Below are 15,035 nucleotides of genomic sequence, written 5' to 3'. Positions count from 1 at the left end.
CAAATCAGCCGGAATGGCCCCAAACCGCCCCAAACCGGCCCCAAAAGGCCCCAAACCACCTCAAATTGCCCCCAAATCAGCCGGAATGGCCCCAAAACGCCCCAAACCGGCCCCAAAAGCCCTCAAGCCGGCTCAAATGGCCCCAAAACCAGCCAGAAAGGCCCCAAAACCAGCCGGAATGGCCCCAAAACGCCCCAAACCGGCCTGAATTGTCCCAAAATGCCCCAAAGCAGTCGAAGATGCCCCCCCAAACAGCCCGAAATGGCCCCAAACGGGCTCAAAGTGCCCCAAAATCAGCCAGAATTGCCCCAAGGTGCCCCCAAACCGGCTCAGATTGACCCCAAACCTGCCCGTAACGCCCTGAAATGCCCCAAAACCAGGCCAAGCCCCCCCAAATGCCCCCAAACTGGCTCAAATTGCCCCAAAACCCATCAAAGTAGTCAAAAATGGTGAAAAAAAGCAGCCCAAAACACCCCAAACCGGCCTGAAAGACCCCAAACCCAGACAGAATTGCCTCAAATTGCCCCCAAACCAGCTCAAATTGCCCCAAAGTGCCCCCACACCAGCTTGAATCGGCCCCAAAATTGCCTATTCACGTCCCAAAATCACCCAAACTGTCCCAAAACCAGCCCAAAGCAGCCTGAAACGCCCCAAAACCACCCCAAAGCACCCCCAAAACAGCCCAAACCAACACAAAATACCCCGAAACAGCCCAAACTGCCCCCAAAATGACGCAAAATCCCTCAAAACGCCCCCCAAGACGCCCCAACCCCACCCAAAGTGCTCCAAAACCGCCCAAATCGTCCCCGAAGTTGCCTGAAATACCCCAAACCCACCCTAAATCCCGCAAAGCAGCCAGGAACACCCCAAAACGCCCCCAAACCCCCTCAAATTGTCCCCAAAACGGCCCCAAAACGCCCCAAATCCCACCCGAAATGCCCCAAAACACCTCAAATTGCCCCCAAACTTGCCTCAACCCCCCCAAAACGCCCCAAACCCCCGTGCCCCCCCCGCTCCGTCGGGGGGTCACCCCCGCCCCGTCGGGGGGGTCACCCCCCCCAATCCCCCCCCCCCCTCCTCCGCCCCCGCCATTTTCCTCCCGGTTCCGGAATCTCTCTGTATTTGGGGGTTAAAGAGGGGCCCCCCCCGCGCGGGGGCAGGGCCGGGGGCGCGGGGGGGATTTGGGGGGGGCGCGGGGGGCCGCCCCCCCCTCAGCGGATGGTCTTGACGGGGCTCTTGAAGTTGCTGGCGGCCTGGAGCTGCAGCTGGTAGGCCATGGGGTGGATCTTGAAACCGTAGAGCCTGCGGGGAGCGGCCGTCAGTAGGTTCCAGAGTGAACGAAGGACCGAAGCGCGTTTTTAAGCGGGTTTTTTTTTTCTTTTTAAGCGGGGGGCGGGGGGGCGGGGGGGGCCGACCTGGGGACGAACTGGTTGGCGGGGCGCTTGGGGCGGTACTCGGGGTGCACCATGAAGAGCATGTGGGGGAAGCCGGTGCCGAAGTAGGCGCCGTCGGTGTGGTGGTGGCGGGAGGACTTGGGGGTGTAGACGTCCATGCACTTGGGGCAGTAGAGCTTCACCATCGCCTCCCCCGGGATGTCCGACAGCCCTGGGGGGGGGGGCGCGGGGGGCACCCGCTCAGCCCCCAGCCCCCCAGTGTGTGTGTGAACCCGGGGCCTCCCCTCCCCCCCCCCCCCCCAATATCCCCCCGTGGACCCCGGGGCCCCCCCAATTGGACCCAGGCATCCAGGGCCCCCCACAAACCCCCCAGCCCCCCCCCCCCCTGCCCTGGGGACCCCAGCCCCAAATTCCCCCCAGACTCCCCAAATTCCCCCCAGCCCCAAATTCCACCCCCCAGGACCCCTCCCCACCCCCCAGCCCCCCTCCCCGGGGACCCCAGCCCCCCCCACTCCCCCAAACACCCCCTCCCCTGGGGACCCCCCCCCAGGACCCCTCCTCACACCCCCAGCCCCCCCCACTCCCCCAAACACCCCCTCCCCTGGGGACCCCCCCCCCCAGGACCCCTCCCCACACCCCCAGCCCCCCCCACTCCCCCAAACACCCCCTCCCCTGGGGACCCCCCCCCAGGACCCCTCCCCTCCCCCCAGCCCCCTCCCCTGAGGCCCCCAGCCCCAAATCCCCCCCCCGCCCCCCCCTCCCCCCGTACCGATGGGCAGCATGGGCTGGTTCTCGCAGTAGACGCGGGGGCAATACCCGAAATCCCCCCGCTGGGATTTTTTCAGCTGGGAAGTGGGGGGGGGGAGGAAAAGAGCGATAAAGGGGGGTCGGGGGGTCCCCCAAAGCCCGGGGGGGCTCCCCAGAGCCCGGGGGGGGGGGGGTCCCCGGGGGCCACCCACCATCTGGGCGATGCCGCGGTTGGTGAGGATGTAGCGGGCGTGGATGAGGCCGTAGAGCATCTCGGCCGCCTGCTCGATCAGGTCGCTCTGGTTGGGGTTGTCCTCCAGCTCCTCGTCTGGGGGGCGGAGGGGCTCAGGGAGGGCTGGGACCCCCCAAACCCCCCCAACCCCCCCTAAAATCTCCCAAATCCCCCCTAAAATGTCCCAAATAATCCCCAAATCCCCCCTAAAATCTCCCAAATCCCCCTAAAATCTCCCAAATCCCCCCTAAACCCCCCAAATAATCCCCAAATCCCCCCAAATAATCCCCAAATCCCCCCTAAAATCTCCCAAATTCCCCTAAACCCCCCAAATAATCCCCAAATCCCCTCTAAAATCTCCCAAATCCCCCTAAACCCCCGAAATAATCCCCCAATCCCCCCTAAAATCTCCCAAATCCCCCTAAACACTCTCAAATCCCTCTAAAATCCCCGTAAGTCCCCCTAAAATCCCCCCAGGCTCCACTAAACGCCTTTAAGCTCTCCCAAACTTCCCCTCCCCCAAGTCCCCCTAAATCCCCCTAAAGCCCCCCAAAATCCCCCTAAAGCCCCCCAACCCCCCAATAAATCGCCTCAGACTCCTCCAAACCCCCTAAAAATCCCCCTAAAGCCCCCCATCCCCCTCTAAGTCCCCCCAAATCCCCATAAAATCGCCCACAACCCCCCAAAACTCCTCCAACCCCTCCCCCAGTCCCCCTAAAGCCCCCACCCCCCAAAGCCCCCCATAAATCCCCCAGGTGCCCCCCGAATCCCCACAGACCCCCCCAAGCCCGCCCCAAATCCCCCTGAAGCCCCCCAAACTCCACTGAATCCCCCCAAAATACCCAATAAGCCTCCTGTAACCCCCGAGCCCCCCCAAAACCCTCCCCAAGTCCCCCTAAAGCCCCCCAAAATCCCCCTAAAGCCCCCCCAAATCCCCACCAAACCCCCCCATAACACCCCTAAATCCTCCGGACCCCCCCAAAATCCCCCAGACCCATGCAAAGCCCCTAAACCCTCTCCAAGTCCCCCTAAAGCTCCCTAAAACCCTCCAAAATCCCCCTAACCCCCCCAAAAAGCCCCCACAGCCCCCCTAAAACCACTCCAAGCCCCCCTAAAGCCCCCTAAAACTCCCCTATTGCCCCCAAATCCCCTGAAATCCCCCTATAACCCCCACAGCCCCCCAGAGCCCCCCAACCCCCCTACAGCCCCCTATAAACCCCATACCCCCCTAAAGCCCCCCGTAGGCCCCCTAAAATCCCTCATAGCCCCCCAACCCCCCCAAGTCCCCCTACAGCCCCCTATAACCCCCCAAATACCCCCAAACCCCCCTAAAGCCCCCCCATAGGCCCCCTAAAATCCCCTACAGCCCCCCCAAAGCCCCCTAAATCTCCCCCAGCCCCCCCGTAACCCCCCCCACCCCCCCCCCCCCAGTCCCCCTACAGCCCCCTATGAACCCCCCACCCCCCCCCCCCGGGCTCCAGGTCCAGGATCATGTCCAGCGCCTGCCGGTAGTGCGGGACCTGCTCGTTCAGCCCCGTCAGGTTGAACTTGTCCTGGATGTAATCCTCGTCCACCTGCGGGGGGAACGGGGCGGGGGGGGTCAGGGGACGGACGGACGGATGGGACGGACGGACGGACGGACAGACGGGGAGGGGGGACGGACGGACCTCGCAGAAGAACTCGTTGCCGCGGAGGCCGCAGAACCAGGAGATCCACGACACCTCCTCGGAGCTGCTCATCGTCCCGGCGGCCTGCGGGGAGCGGCGGGGGAGCGGTGAGGGCCCGGGGGAGGGCCCGGGGGTCCCGGCAGCGCCCGCGGCCCGCCCTGAGGGGGCCCCGACCGCCCTCCCCCGTCCCCCCGGGGCCCCCCCGGTCCCTCGGAGCCCCCCCGGTCCCCCGCCGGGTCCCCCCCGCTCCCCCCGGGCCTCACCGCGGCTCTCAGGGGCGATCCGGGCCCGCTCCTCCCCGCACCGCGCATGCGCCGCCGCGGGGCACGGCGGGAAGGGCGGGGTCGCCCGAGGGACACGCCCCCCCCTCGGCGCCAAACCACGCCCCCTCCTTGTTAATCCCTCTCGCTAAACCCCGTCCCTCCTCGCTAAACCCCGCCCCCTCCCCGCTAAACCACGCCTCCTCCGGGTTAATCGGTCCCTGCTACACCCCGCCCCTCCCCGCTAAACCCCGCCCCCCTCGCCGCCAAACCACCTCCCCTCCGCCGTAGTCATTCCCTCTAAACCCCGCCCCTCCTCTGCCAAGCCCCGCCCCTCCCCGCTAAACCCCGCCCCCATAACCTCCTCTGCTAAGCCCCGCCCCTTCTCCCTAAAGCCCGCCTCGCTACAACCCGCCCCCTCCCCGGAAGCAGCCAATCAGCGCCCGCCGCCGCGGCGGCGCAAGGCACGCTGGGAGCCGCGGGGCCCGCGCGGGAGGGGCAGCCCCGCCCCGCCGGTAATTAACGGCTAATTAACGGAGGGGGTCATTAGCGAAGCCCCTCCCCCCCGCGGCGGGTTCTGCGCGTGCGCCGCCCGGCCCCGCCCATCCCGCGCGTGCGCCCGGCGTCGCTCCGCTCTGCCCAAGCCTCGGCGTCTCTATGGTGAGTGCGGCCCTACCGGATCCCCGGGGCCCCCGGCCCGGCCCCACACCGGCCCCACAGCGGCCCCGCGGCCCGGCCCGGCCCCACACCGGCCCCACAGCGGCCCCACAGCGGCCCTGCGGCCCCACACCGGCCCCACACCGGCCCCCAGCCCCTTCCCCGACCCCCATCCAGGCCCCACGGCCGGGCCCAGCCCCCCCCGCCCCGTCCCGGCCCCCTATCGCAGCCCCAGCCCCACCCTCACCCCCTGGCCCCCCCCCGCCCCCCCCCAACCTCTCTCCCCTCCCCCCCGCCCCCCTAACCTCTCTCCCCTCCCCCCAGCGCTGAAGCCCCCCTCCCCCCCCCCCGCCATGTCCCACCTCATCGCCTTCACCCGGGGCCGGGACCAGGGCGGGGGCTGGAAGGACGGGTGCCTGCAGGCCCCCCCTCCCCGCCCCCCGCCGCCCCTCCCCCCGCCGCCGCCGCCCCCACCCCCGGCGAAGAGGCCCGGCGCTTCTACGAGGGCCTCCTGGCCGAGGAGCCGGGGGGGCCCTGCCCCCCCCAGGGGCAACCCCAGGCCGCGGGCAACCAGCCCCCACGGTGGGTGCGACCCCCCCCTTCCCCCTCCCCCCCCCCCCCCAGTTCCCCTCCCCCTAACGAGGCTCCTCTCCCCGCAGCCCCCCGGCCCCCCACTTCTGCCCCACCTGCGGGAGCCACTTCCAGGACCCCCCCCGGCAGCACCGCAGCTCCACCGCCCACCTCCTGGCGCGGGGGGGGGGCTCCCCGCCGCCCCCTCCCCCCTTCCACATCCCCCCCACCAACCCCGGCTTCCGCCTGCTGCTGCGGGGGGGCTGGGACGGGCGGGGGGGGCTGGGCCGGGCGGGGGCGGGGCGCCGCCCCCCCCTCCCCACCCTCCTCAAACGGGACCGGGGGGGGCTGGGCTGCCCGGCGGGGAGACCCCGCGTCACCCATTTCGGGGCGGGGGACGCGGCCGCCGTGGCCGGGCCCCCCCGGGCGGGGGGCGGGGGCGGCGGCGGGGGGCAGGGGGTGGGGGTGGGGCGGCCCCCCGCTCCGAGGCGGCCGCTCGCGCCTGGGAGAGGCGGCTGCGGGCCTACATGGGGCGGTGAGGCCCCCCAACCCCCCGGGCCCCCCTCTGCTCCCCAAGACCCCCGGGCCCCCCAAGTGCCCCCCACCCCCTCAGGCCTCCCCCCAACACCCACCCCCAGCCCCCCAAGTGACCCCCACCCCCTCAGGCCTCCCCCCAACCCCCCCCCCCCAGACCCTCAGGTGCCCCCCGGGACCCCTCCCGTGCCCCCCAAAGCCCCCAGGTGCCCCCCCCCCCCCCCGTGGGGGCTTTTGGGGCGAAAGGCGTCGTTCCCAGCCCCCCCGCCGGGCCGCCAGGGGGCGCTGCGCCACCCGAGCGCCGCTTCCGCCCGCGCCTGACGCCACTTCCGCCCGCCCGAGCGCCGCTTCCGCCCGGCGCCGCCGTAGGCCTCCGCCGCCATTCGGTGAGACCCAACCCCGCCCCCCCCCGCTGACCTCTGACCTTTGACCCCAGCAGCCCGCGACCCTCCGGGAGGGAGTTGGGGGGCAGGAGGGGCAGTTGGGGGGGCCGCTGGGGGCAGTTATGGGGCTGGGGGGGCAGATGTGGGGCAGGAGGGGGAGCTGGGGGGCAGATGTGGGGCTGGGGAGGGAGTTGGGGGGCAGGAGGGGCAGTTGGGGGGGCCGCTAGGGGGCAGATGTGGGGCAGGGAGGGAGCTGTGGGGCTGGAGGGGGTCTGGGGGGGGGCACAGGGGGCTGGGGGGGGCGTGTGGGTTGTCAGGGCTGCCCCACGGCTGCCCCACACCCAGCCCTATGGCTGCCCCACAGCTGCCCCACGGCTGCCCCACACCTCCCCCCGTGTCCCCCCCAGCCCCGAGGGCCTGGAGCGGCTGCTGCAGGAGTGCGGGGAGCCCCCCGGGACCCAGGTACGGACCCACACCCAGCCCCACGGCGGACCCACACCCAGCCCCACGGCTGCCCCACACCCTGCCCTACGGCTGCCCCACAGCAGTTCCACACTCTGCCCCACGGCTGCCCCACGGCTGCAGCAGATCCCCCCCGCCCCATGGTTATGCCAGGATTTATGTAGCCCCACGGCGAGCCCACCCTGCCCCATAGCGACCTCACCCCCCTGCCCCACGGCGATCCCGCCCTGCCCCATAGCGACCTCACCCCCCTGCCCCACGGCGAGCCCACCCTGCCCCACGTCAGCCCCACGTCTCCCGCGGGTGCCCCCCAGCCGTGGGGGAGGGTCCCAGCCCCTCTCTGCCCCCCAGATCCGGAGCCGCCGGGGCCGAGCGCGACGCCGACCCCCGAAGCCGGCGGGGAGCCCCGGCGCCGCCAAAAACCCCCGCGGGGGCCCCGAAAGCGCCGCCCGCCTCCGCTGCCAGGCCGTGCCCCCGCCCTGCCCCCACCGAGGCGCAATAAACGGGGGGGGGCGGGGGGAGCCCCCCTCCCCCCCCCCCCAAACCCAGGCCGCCTGTGGGGCGCCGAGATTGCCGGGGGAGGCGGCGGTTTGGGGCGGAAATGACGGTTTCGGGGGCCGGCGGTTTCGGGGGGCTCCGCGGCGGCGGTTTCGAGTCGCTTCCGCTTTTTGGGGGGGCCCCTTCCCCCGCCCACATCCGCCCCTCCCCCCCCCGGGCTTTTCCCGCTCCCGGGGGGGGGGGGGAGGGGGGCGTTAACCGCGGGCTCCGGTCGGGGCGGACCATAGAGCGGGCGGTTGGGCGGAGAGAGCGGCCGCGGGGGGACCATAGAGCTGCGGTTGGGTGGGCAGAGGGGACGGGGGCGTGGGGCGCCCCAGCGCCTCGGGGGCTTTTCCCGGGGTGGGGGTGGGGGGCGGCGTGTCGCGACGGGGCGCGTCCCGCCGTGACGGGGCGTGTCCCTCCGTGACGAGGCGGGCGGCTCCGTGACGAGGGGCCCGGCGGGGCCATAAAGGGGCCGGGGGGGCCGGGGGGCGGCGCAGGAGCCATGGCCGGGCCCCCCCCGCCCCCCCCCCGCCCCCCGCGGGCCGCGCCGGGGCCTCGCGGCCGCCGTCACCGGCGTCGCCGTCACCGCGCTGCTGCTGCTGCTGCTGCCCCTCGGCACCGCCGCCCTCCTGCGCCTGCGCCCGCCGGTACGGCCCCTCCGTCCGTCCGTCCGTCCGTCCCTCCGTATGCGTGTCCGTCTGTCTGTCCCCCCCCGTCCCTGCCTCCGTCCCTTTCTCCCGCTGTCCGTCCGTCCGTCCCGCGGCTCCGTCCCGGGCTCATCCCGACGTCCGTCTGTGCGTATGTCTGTCTGTCCGCGTGTCCGTCCCTCCCTCCCGCCGTCTGTCCGTCCGCCCATCCCGCTCCGCATCCCTCCTGCTGTCCATCTGTCACCCTGTCTGTTTGTCCATCCCTCTGTCCCTTCCCGCCATCCGTCCGTCCTTCCCGCCGCCTGTGGCTCCGTCCCGGGCTCATCCCGACGTCCGTCCGTCTGCCCGTACGTCTGTCTGTCCGGGTGCCCGCCTCTCCGAGCCTCCCATCCCTGCCTCCATCCCTCCCTCCCGCCGTCTGTCCGTCCGTCCCTCCTGCCATCCGTCCGTCCTTCCTTCCCACTCGCTCTGCCTCCATCCCAGGCTCATCCCGACGTCCGTCTGTCTGTCTCCATCCCCGTGTCCCCCCGTCCCTCTGGGTCTTTTCTCTTCTGTCCTGTCCGTGTGTCTGTCCGCCCTGCTTTGTGTCCCCCCTGCCGTCCGTCCATCCTTCTGTCTGCCCGTCCCGCCATCCGTCCCTCCTGCTGTCCGTCTGTCCTTCCCGCCACCTGTCACTCCGTCCCGGGCTCATCCCGACGTCCGTCTGTCCATCTGTATTCTCACGTCCCCCCGTCCCTCTGTCTCTCCCTCCTCCTGTCCGTCCGTCCCTTCACCCCCCCGTCCCTGTGTCCCTCTGTCCGTCCATCCCCTCGCTGCCTCCCTCCCTGCCCACAGCCGGCGCCTGCCGCCGCTGCCCGCGTCCGTCCGTCTGTCCCCACGTGCCCCGCGTCTGTCCGTCCGTCCCCGTGTCCGTCCGTCCCGCTGACCCCTCTCCCTCCCCCAGGACCCCACGGAGATGCCGATGCCGACGCCGGCCGCGCTCGGTGAGTGCCCCCCGTCCGTCTGTCCGTCCATTCCCCCATCCGTCCGTGTGTCCCCCCCACATCCACCCCCCCACGTCCGTCCGTCCCCCCCACATCCATCCGTGTGTCCGTCCCCCCCCCCCCCCCCCCCCCCCCCGGCGCCCGGAAACCCCCCGGGGGCGCTCGGCTGCCACATCCCCTTTCGAGGCCACCGCAGGCCCCGCGCGTGTTCCCCCCCCCCCCCCCGTGTCCCCAGATGTCCCCGTCCCCCCCCCCCCCGGGGTCCCCTCCCCCCCCCGCTGTCCCCAACCGCCCCCTCCCCCCGCAGGGGCGCAGCCGGGGCTGGAGCTGCTGCAGGCGCCGCGGGGGGACAAACCGGCCGCGCACGTCGTGGGTGAGTGGGGGGACGGGGGGGACATTGGGGGGTCCTGGGGGGGGGCATGCGGGGGGCACGGGGGGTGTATGGGGGCGGGGCGGGTCCTGGGGGGGGGGGGCACAAGTGGGCGGGGGAGGGACGGGGGGGACATTGGGGGTCCTGGGGGGGGACACGGGGGTCTGGGGGGTTCCGGGGGGGACAGGGGGGGGGACATTGGGGGTCCTGGGGGGGACAGGGGGGTCCTGGGGGGATTTGAGGGGATGGGGGGACACGGGGGTGACATGGGGGGTCCTGGGGGGGCACGGGGGTCCTGGGGGAGGGGATTTGAGGGGACACGGGGGGTGTATGGGGGCGGGGGGGGGTCCGGGGGGGCACAAGTGGGCGGGGGGGGACACGGGGGTCAGGGGGGACATTGGGGGTCCTGGGGGGGATTTGAGGGGATGGGGGGAGGCGGGGGGACATCGGGGGTCCTGGGGGGGTTGAGGGGCGCGGGGGCCGTGTGGGGGCACGGGGGGACCCCCACGGCGCTGACACCCCCCCCCCCCCTCCTTCCGCCTCCTCCTCCTCCCCCTCCTCGCCCGAGGGCCTGGTGTGGGACGACCGCGTGGCCCCGTCCCTGGTGCGCAACGGGGTGCGGCTGCGGGGGAACCGGCTGGTGGTGCCGCGCGACGGCCTCTACTTCGTCTACGCCGCCGCCGCCTTCCAGGGCGGCCGCTGCCCGCCCCGCGCCGCCGCCGCCCGCCCCCTCCGCCTCTCCGTCTCCCGCTTCTCCGAGGAGTACCCCCGCGACGTCCCCCTCCTCACCGCCGTCCGCTCCGTCTGCCCCGGCGCCGGCCGCCGGCGGCGGCGGCGGCGGCGGGAGGAGGAGGAGGAGGGCGGCGGCGGCGACGACGACGACGACGGGCGGCAGCTCTGGTTCGAGTCGCTCTACCAAGGCGCCGTCTTCCAGCTGCGCCGCGGGGACCAGTTGGCCGCCACCACCACGGCCGGCCGCTTCCTCGACCTCCACGGCGGCGGCCAGGCCTACTTCGGGGTCGTGGGCGTCGATTGAGGGGCCGCGGCGGGGCGGGGGCGGGGCGGGGGGCGGTCAGTAGGGGCGAGGGTGAACGGGCAGGGACGGGGCCAGCGGGGGCGCGAGGCCGAGGGCGCTCGGTAGGGACCAGGGCGAACGGGCGGCGCCGCCCGGCCATCGGTAGGGACCGGGGTGAACGGGGAGGCCCCGAGACCCCACGGGAGTCAGTAGGGCCCAGGGTGAACGCCCGGGGAAAGGCCGGCCTCGCTGGGGGGGGGGGGGGGCGGGGGGAGGGGCGGCGCGTTATTTATTGCGGTATTTATGTATTTATGGGCGCGGCCCCGCCCCGGGGGCCGCTGCGGGGTGACACGCGCCCGCTGCGGCTCGGGGGCCCTTAATTTATTGCCGCCGGGGTTATTTATTGCCGGGCGCGGCGCCAATAAAGCGGAGTTTTTTTGGAAATTCCGGCTGGTGGTTGGGGGAGGGGGGGAGGGAGGGGGAGGCCCCGCCCCCCGCGGGTATTTTTGGGGGGAACCCCCCCGGGGATCCCCCCTCCCCCGCAAGCCAAACTCGGCGGAGGGGAACCCCCCACGGCGCCCCCCAAGTTGGGAGGGGGCCCGGGCTCCCAGAATCCCTTGCGCTGCCCCACGGCGGGGGGGGGGAGGGGCAGGATGTGGGGGGGGGAGGGGCCGTGGGCCGGCGCCAGAGCTCCCCACATCCTCCCCTCTCCCGCTGCCTGCAGGGGCCCCGAAGTGGGGCGGGGGGAGGGGAGCGGTGCCACCAGTGCTCCCAGTGCCACCAGTGCCCCCTCAGTGCTCTCCAGTCCCCCCCAATGCTCCCAGTGCTCCCCAGTTCCCCCTCCAGTGCTCCCAGTCCTCTCCAGTCCCCCCCAGTGCTCCCAGTGCCCCCCAGCACACCTCCCCAGTGCTCCCAGTGCCCCGCCAGTTCCCCCCAGTGCTCCCAGTGCCCCGCCAGTTCCCCCCAGTCCCCCCCAGTTCTCCCCAGCTCCCCCCAGTGCTCCCAGTTCCCCCCAGTGCTCCCAGTGCCACCAGTGCTCCCCCACTGCCCCCCCAGTGGTCCCAGTGCCACCAGTGGTCCCAGTGCCACCAGTGCTCCCCTCACTGCCCCCCCAGTGCCATCAGTGGTCCCAGTGCCACCAGTGATCCCAGTGCCACCAGTGCTCCCCCCACTGCCCCCCCAGTGCTCCCAGTGCCACCAGTGGTCCCAGTGCCACTACTGCTCCCCCCAGTGCTCCCAGTGGCCCCACTGCTCCTTCCACTGCCCCTCCCAGTGCCCCCCCAATGCTCCCAGTGCCCCCTGAGTGCTCCCCAGTTCCCTCCCAGTGCCCCCTCCATTGTGCTCCCCAGTTCCCCCCCCAGTGCTCCCAGTGCCCCCCAGCACACCTCCCCAGTGCTCCCAGTGCCCTGTCAGTTCCCCCCAGTGCCTCCCAGTGGTCCCGGTCCCACCAGTGCTCCCCCCAGTGGCCCCAGTGCCCCCACTGCCCCCTCCAGTGCCCCCAGTGCCACCAGTGGTCCCAGTGCCACCAGTGCTCCCCCCAGTGCTCCCAGTGCCACCAGTGCTCCCAGTGCTCCCCCCAGTACTCCCAGTGCCCCCTGAGTGCTCTCCAGTCCCCCCCAGTGCCCCCAATGCTCCCAGTGCTCCCCAGTTCCCCCTCCAGTGCTCCCAGTCCTCTCCAGTCCCCCCAGTGCTCCCAGTGCCCCCCAGCACACCTCCCCAGTGCTCCCAGTGACCCTCCAGTGCCCCCCGTGCTTCCAGTGCTCCCTCAGTGCTCTCCAGTCCCCCCCAGTGCTCCCAGTCCTCTCCAGTCCCCCCAGTGCTCCCAGTGCCCCGCCAGTTCCCCCCAGTGCTCCCAGTGCCCCCAGTTCCTCCCACAGTGCTCCCAGTGCCCCGCCAGTTCCCCCCAGTGCTCCCAGTTCCCCCCAGTTCCCCCCAGTGCCACCAGTGCTCCCCCACTGCCCCCCCCCCCAGTGCTCCCAGTGCCACCAGTGGTCCCAGTGCCACCAGTGGTCCCACCACTGCCCCCTCCAGTGCTCCCAGTGCCACCAGTGGTCCCAGTGCCACCAGTGCTCCCCTCACTGCCCCCCCCCAGTGCCATCAGTGGTCCCAGTGCCACCAGTGATCCCAGTGCCACCAGTGCTCCCCCCACTGCCCCCCAGTGCTCCCAGTGCCACCAGTGGTCCCAGTGCCACTACTGCTCCCCCCAGTGCTCCCAGTGGTCCCACTGCTCCTTCCACTGCCCCTCCCAGTGCCCCCCCAATGCTCCCAGTGCCCCCTGAGTGCTCCCCAGTTCCCTCCCAGTCCCCCTCCATTGTGCTCCCCAGTTCCCCCCCAGTGCTCCCAGTGCCCCCCAGCACACCTCCCCAGTGCTCCCAGTGCCCCGTCAGTTCCCCCCAGTGCCTCCCAGTGGTCCCGGTGCCACCAGTGCTCCCCCCAGTGGCCCCAGTGCCCCCACTGCCCCCTCCAGTGCCCCCAGTGCCACCAGCGGTCCCAGTGCCACCAGTGCTCCCCCCAGTGCTCCCAGTGCCACCAGTGCTCCCAGTGCTCCCCCAGTACTCCCAGTGCCCCCTGAGTGCTCTCCAGTCCCCCCAGTGCCCCCAATGCTCCCAGTGCTCCCCAGTTCCCCCTCCAGTGCTCCCAGTCCTCTCCAGTCCCCCCCAGTGCTCCCAGTGCCCCCCAGCACACCTCCCCAGTGCTCCCAGTGCCCCGCCAGTTCCCCCCCAGTCCCCCCCCCAGTTCTCCCCAGCTCCCCCAGTGCTCCCAGTTGCCCCCCAGTGACCCTCCAGTGCCCCCCGTGCTCCCAGTGCCCCCTCAGTGCTCTCCAGTCCCCCCCAGTGCTCCCAGTCCTCTCCAGTCCCCCCAGTGCTCCCAGTGCCCCGCCAGTTCCCCCCAGTGCTCCCAGTGCCCCCAGTTCCTCCCACACTGCTCCCAGTGCCCCGCCAGTTCCCCCCAGTGCTCCCAGTTCCCCCCCAGTGCTCCCAGTGCCACCAGTGGTCCCAGTGCCACCAGTGCTCCCCCCAGTGCTCCCAGTGCCACTAGTGCACCCCGTGCCACCAGTGCCCTCCCCACTGCCCCCCCCAGTGCTCCCAGTGCCACCAGTGGTCCCAGTGCCACTACTGCTCCCCCCAGTGCTCCCAGTGGTCCCACTGCTCCTTCCACTGCCCCTCCCAGTGCCCCCCCAGTTCTCCCAGTGCCCCCTGAGTGCTCCCCAGTTCCCCCCAGTGCCCCCTCAGTGCTCTCCAGTTCCCCCCAGTGCCCCCAATGCTCCCAGTGCTCCCCAGTTCCCCCCCAGTGCTCCCAGTGCCCCCCAGCACACCTCCCCAGTGCTCCCAGTGCCCCGTCAGTTCCCCCCAGTGCCTCCCAGTGGTCCCGGTGCCACCAGTGCTCCCCCCAGTGGCCCCAGTGCCCCCACTGCCTCCCCCAGTGCTCCCAGTGCCCCCCCCAGTTCTCCCAGTGCCCCCCAGTGCCCCAGTGCCCCCTCAGTCCTCCCCAGTTCCCCCCCAGTTCTCCCAGTGCCCCCTCAGTCCTCCACAGTTCCCCCCCAGTTCTCCCAGTGCCCCCTGAGTGCTCTCCAGTCCCCCCCAGTGCCCCCAATGCTCCCAGTGCGCCCCAGTCCCCCCAGTGCTCCCAGTGCCCCCCAGCACACCTCCCCAGTGCTCCCAGTGCCCCGCCAGTTCCCCCCAGTGCTCCCAGTTGCCCCCCAGTGGCCCTCCAGTGCCCCCCCGTGCTCCCAGTGCTCCCAGTGCTCCCTCAGTGCTCTCCAGTCCCCCCAGTGCTCCCAGTCCTCTCCAGTCCCCCCAGTGCTCCCAGTGCCCCGCCAGTTCCCCCCAGTGCTCCCAGTTCCCCTCAGTGCTCCCAGTGCCCCCCAGCACACCTCCCCAGTGCTCCCAGTGCCTCCCCAGTTTCCCCCAGTGCCCCCAGCTCCCCCCAGCTCCCCCCCAGTGCTCCCAGTTCCCCCCAGTGCCCCCATTGCTCCCAGTGCCCCCCCCAGTTCCCCCCAGTTCCCCCCAGTGCTCCCAGTTCCCTCCCCAGTGCCCCGCCAGTTCCCCCCAGTTCCCCCAGCTCCCCCACTGCTCCCAGTTCTCCCCCAGTGCCCCCCCGGTTCCCCCCAGTGCCTCCCAGTGCTCCCAGTTGCCCCCCAGTGGCCCCCCCAGTCCCCCCCAGCTCCCCCCACTGCTCCCAGTTCTCCCCCAGTGCCCCCCCGGTTCCCCCCAGTGCCTCCCACTGCTCCCCAGTTCCCCCCCAGTGCTCTCCCAGTGCCCCCCAGCCCCCGAGGGGGCGTGGCTTCCGTTACCATGGGAACGGGGGCGGGGCCTGGTCGCCAGGGGAGGCCGTCGGTTGCCACGGAGGGGAGGGGCGGGGCCGGTCGCCATGGTGAGGGGAGGCCCTGGTTGCCACGGCGACGGGGAGCGCCGCCCGGGCCCCTCCCCCGGCGGGGAGGGGGAACTGGGAGGAACTGGGAGCACTGGGAAGGGGCGGGGCGACACCTCCTCTCCGCCAATCCCAGCGCCGCCCCGCTCCGATTGGCCGAGCGGCGGGGGAGCCCCGCCCCCCCGTCCAGGCCCGCCCGTGGC

The 15,035-nt window shown here is 71.9% G+C and overlaps 2 protein-coding genes across 2 annotated transcripts; one reads left to right on the top strand and one right to left on the bottom strand.

Annotated features, from left to right (window-relative positions):
* Positions 1–1,106: 1,106 nt before the first annotated feature.
* CSNK2B (casein kinase 2 beta) lies at positions 1,107–4,432 on the bottom strand. Its single transcript, XM_087730109.1, has 7 exons — positions 4,304–4,432; positions 4,041–4,124; positions 3,846–3,947; positions 2,354–2,470; positions 2,164–2,239; positions 1,416–1,605; positions 1,107–1,302 (listed from the first exon to the last, which is right to left on the bottom strand). The coding sequence occupies exons 1-7, from the start codon at positions 4,349–4,351 to the stop codon at positions 1,212–1,214; spliced, it is 708 nt and encodes a 235-aa protein (XP_087586235.1). The 5' UTR covers positions 4,352–4,432; the 3' UTR covers positions 1,107–1,211.
* A 982-nt stretch (positions 4,433–5,414) lies between these two features.
* LOC148052465 (tumor necrosis factor-like) lies at positions 5,415–10,617 on the top strand. The gene is made up of 4 exons (XM_087730080.1): positions 5,415–5,539; positions 9,037–9,076; positions 9,384–9,449; positions 9,986–10,617. Exons 2-4 carry the CDS (start codon positions 9,049–9,051, stop codon positions 10,480–10,482), a joined length of 591 nt encoding a protein of 196 aa, XP_087586206.1. The 5' UTR covers positions 5,415–5,539; positions 9,037–9,048; the 3' UTR covers positions 10,483–10,617.
* Positions 10,618–15,035: the final 4,418 nt, after the last annotated feature.

Source organism: Nipponia nippon, unplaced genomic scaffold, assembly GCF_047370975.1.
Source record: "Nipponia nippon isolate SJK-2023a ecotype South Korea unplaced genomic scaffold, ASM4737097v1 scaffold_47, whole genome shotgun sequence".
In the NCBI taxonomy this organism is placed as follows: domain Eukaryota; kingdom Metazoa; phylum Chordata; class Aves; order Pelecaniformes; family Threskiornithidae; genus Nipponia; species Nipponia nippon.
This window is presented reverse-complemented; position numbering and strand designations above follow the sequence as displayed.

Coding starts and splice junctions, on each gene's coding strand:
- CSNK2B (XM_087730109.1), bottom strand. CDS start 4,351: ATGCGCGGTGCGGGGAGGAGCGGGCCCGGATCGCCCCTGAGAGCCGCG. Junction 1,606..2,163: donor CCAGCCCATGCTGCCCATCG/GTACGGGGGGAG, acceptor CCCCCCCCCCAG/GGCTGTCGGACATCCCGGGG. Junction 1,303..1,415: donor GCCAACCAGTTCGTCCCCAG/GTCGGCCCCCCC, acceptor CGCTCCCCGCAG/GCTCTACGGTTTCAAGATCC.
- LOC148052465 (XM_087730080.1), top strand. CDS start 9,049: ATGCCGATGCCGACGCCGGCCGCGCTCG. Junction 9,077..9,383: donor GCCGACGCCGGCCGCGCTCG/GTGAGTGCCCCC, acceptor CTCCCCCCGCAG/GGGCGCAGCCGGGGCTGGAG. Junction 9,450..9,985: donor ACCGGCCGCGCACGTCGTGG/GTGAGTGGGGGG, acceptor CCCCTCCTTCCG/CCTCCTCCTCCTCCCCCTCC.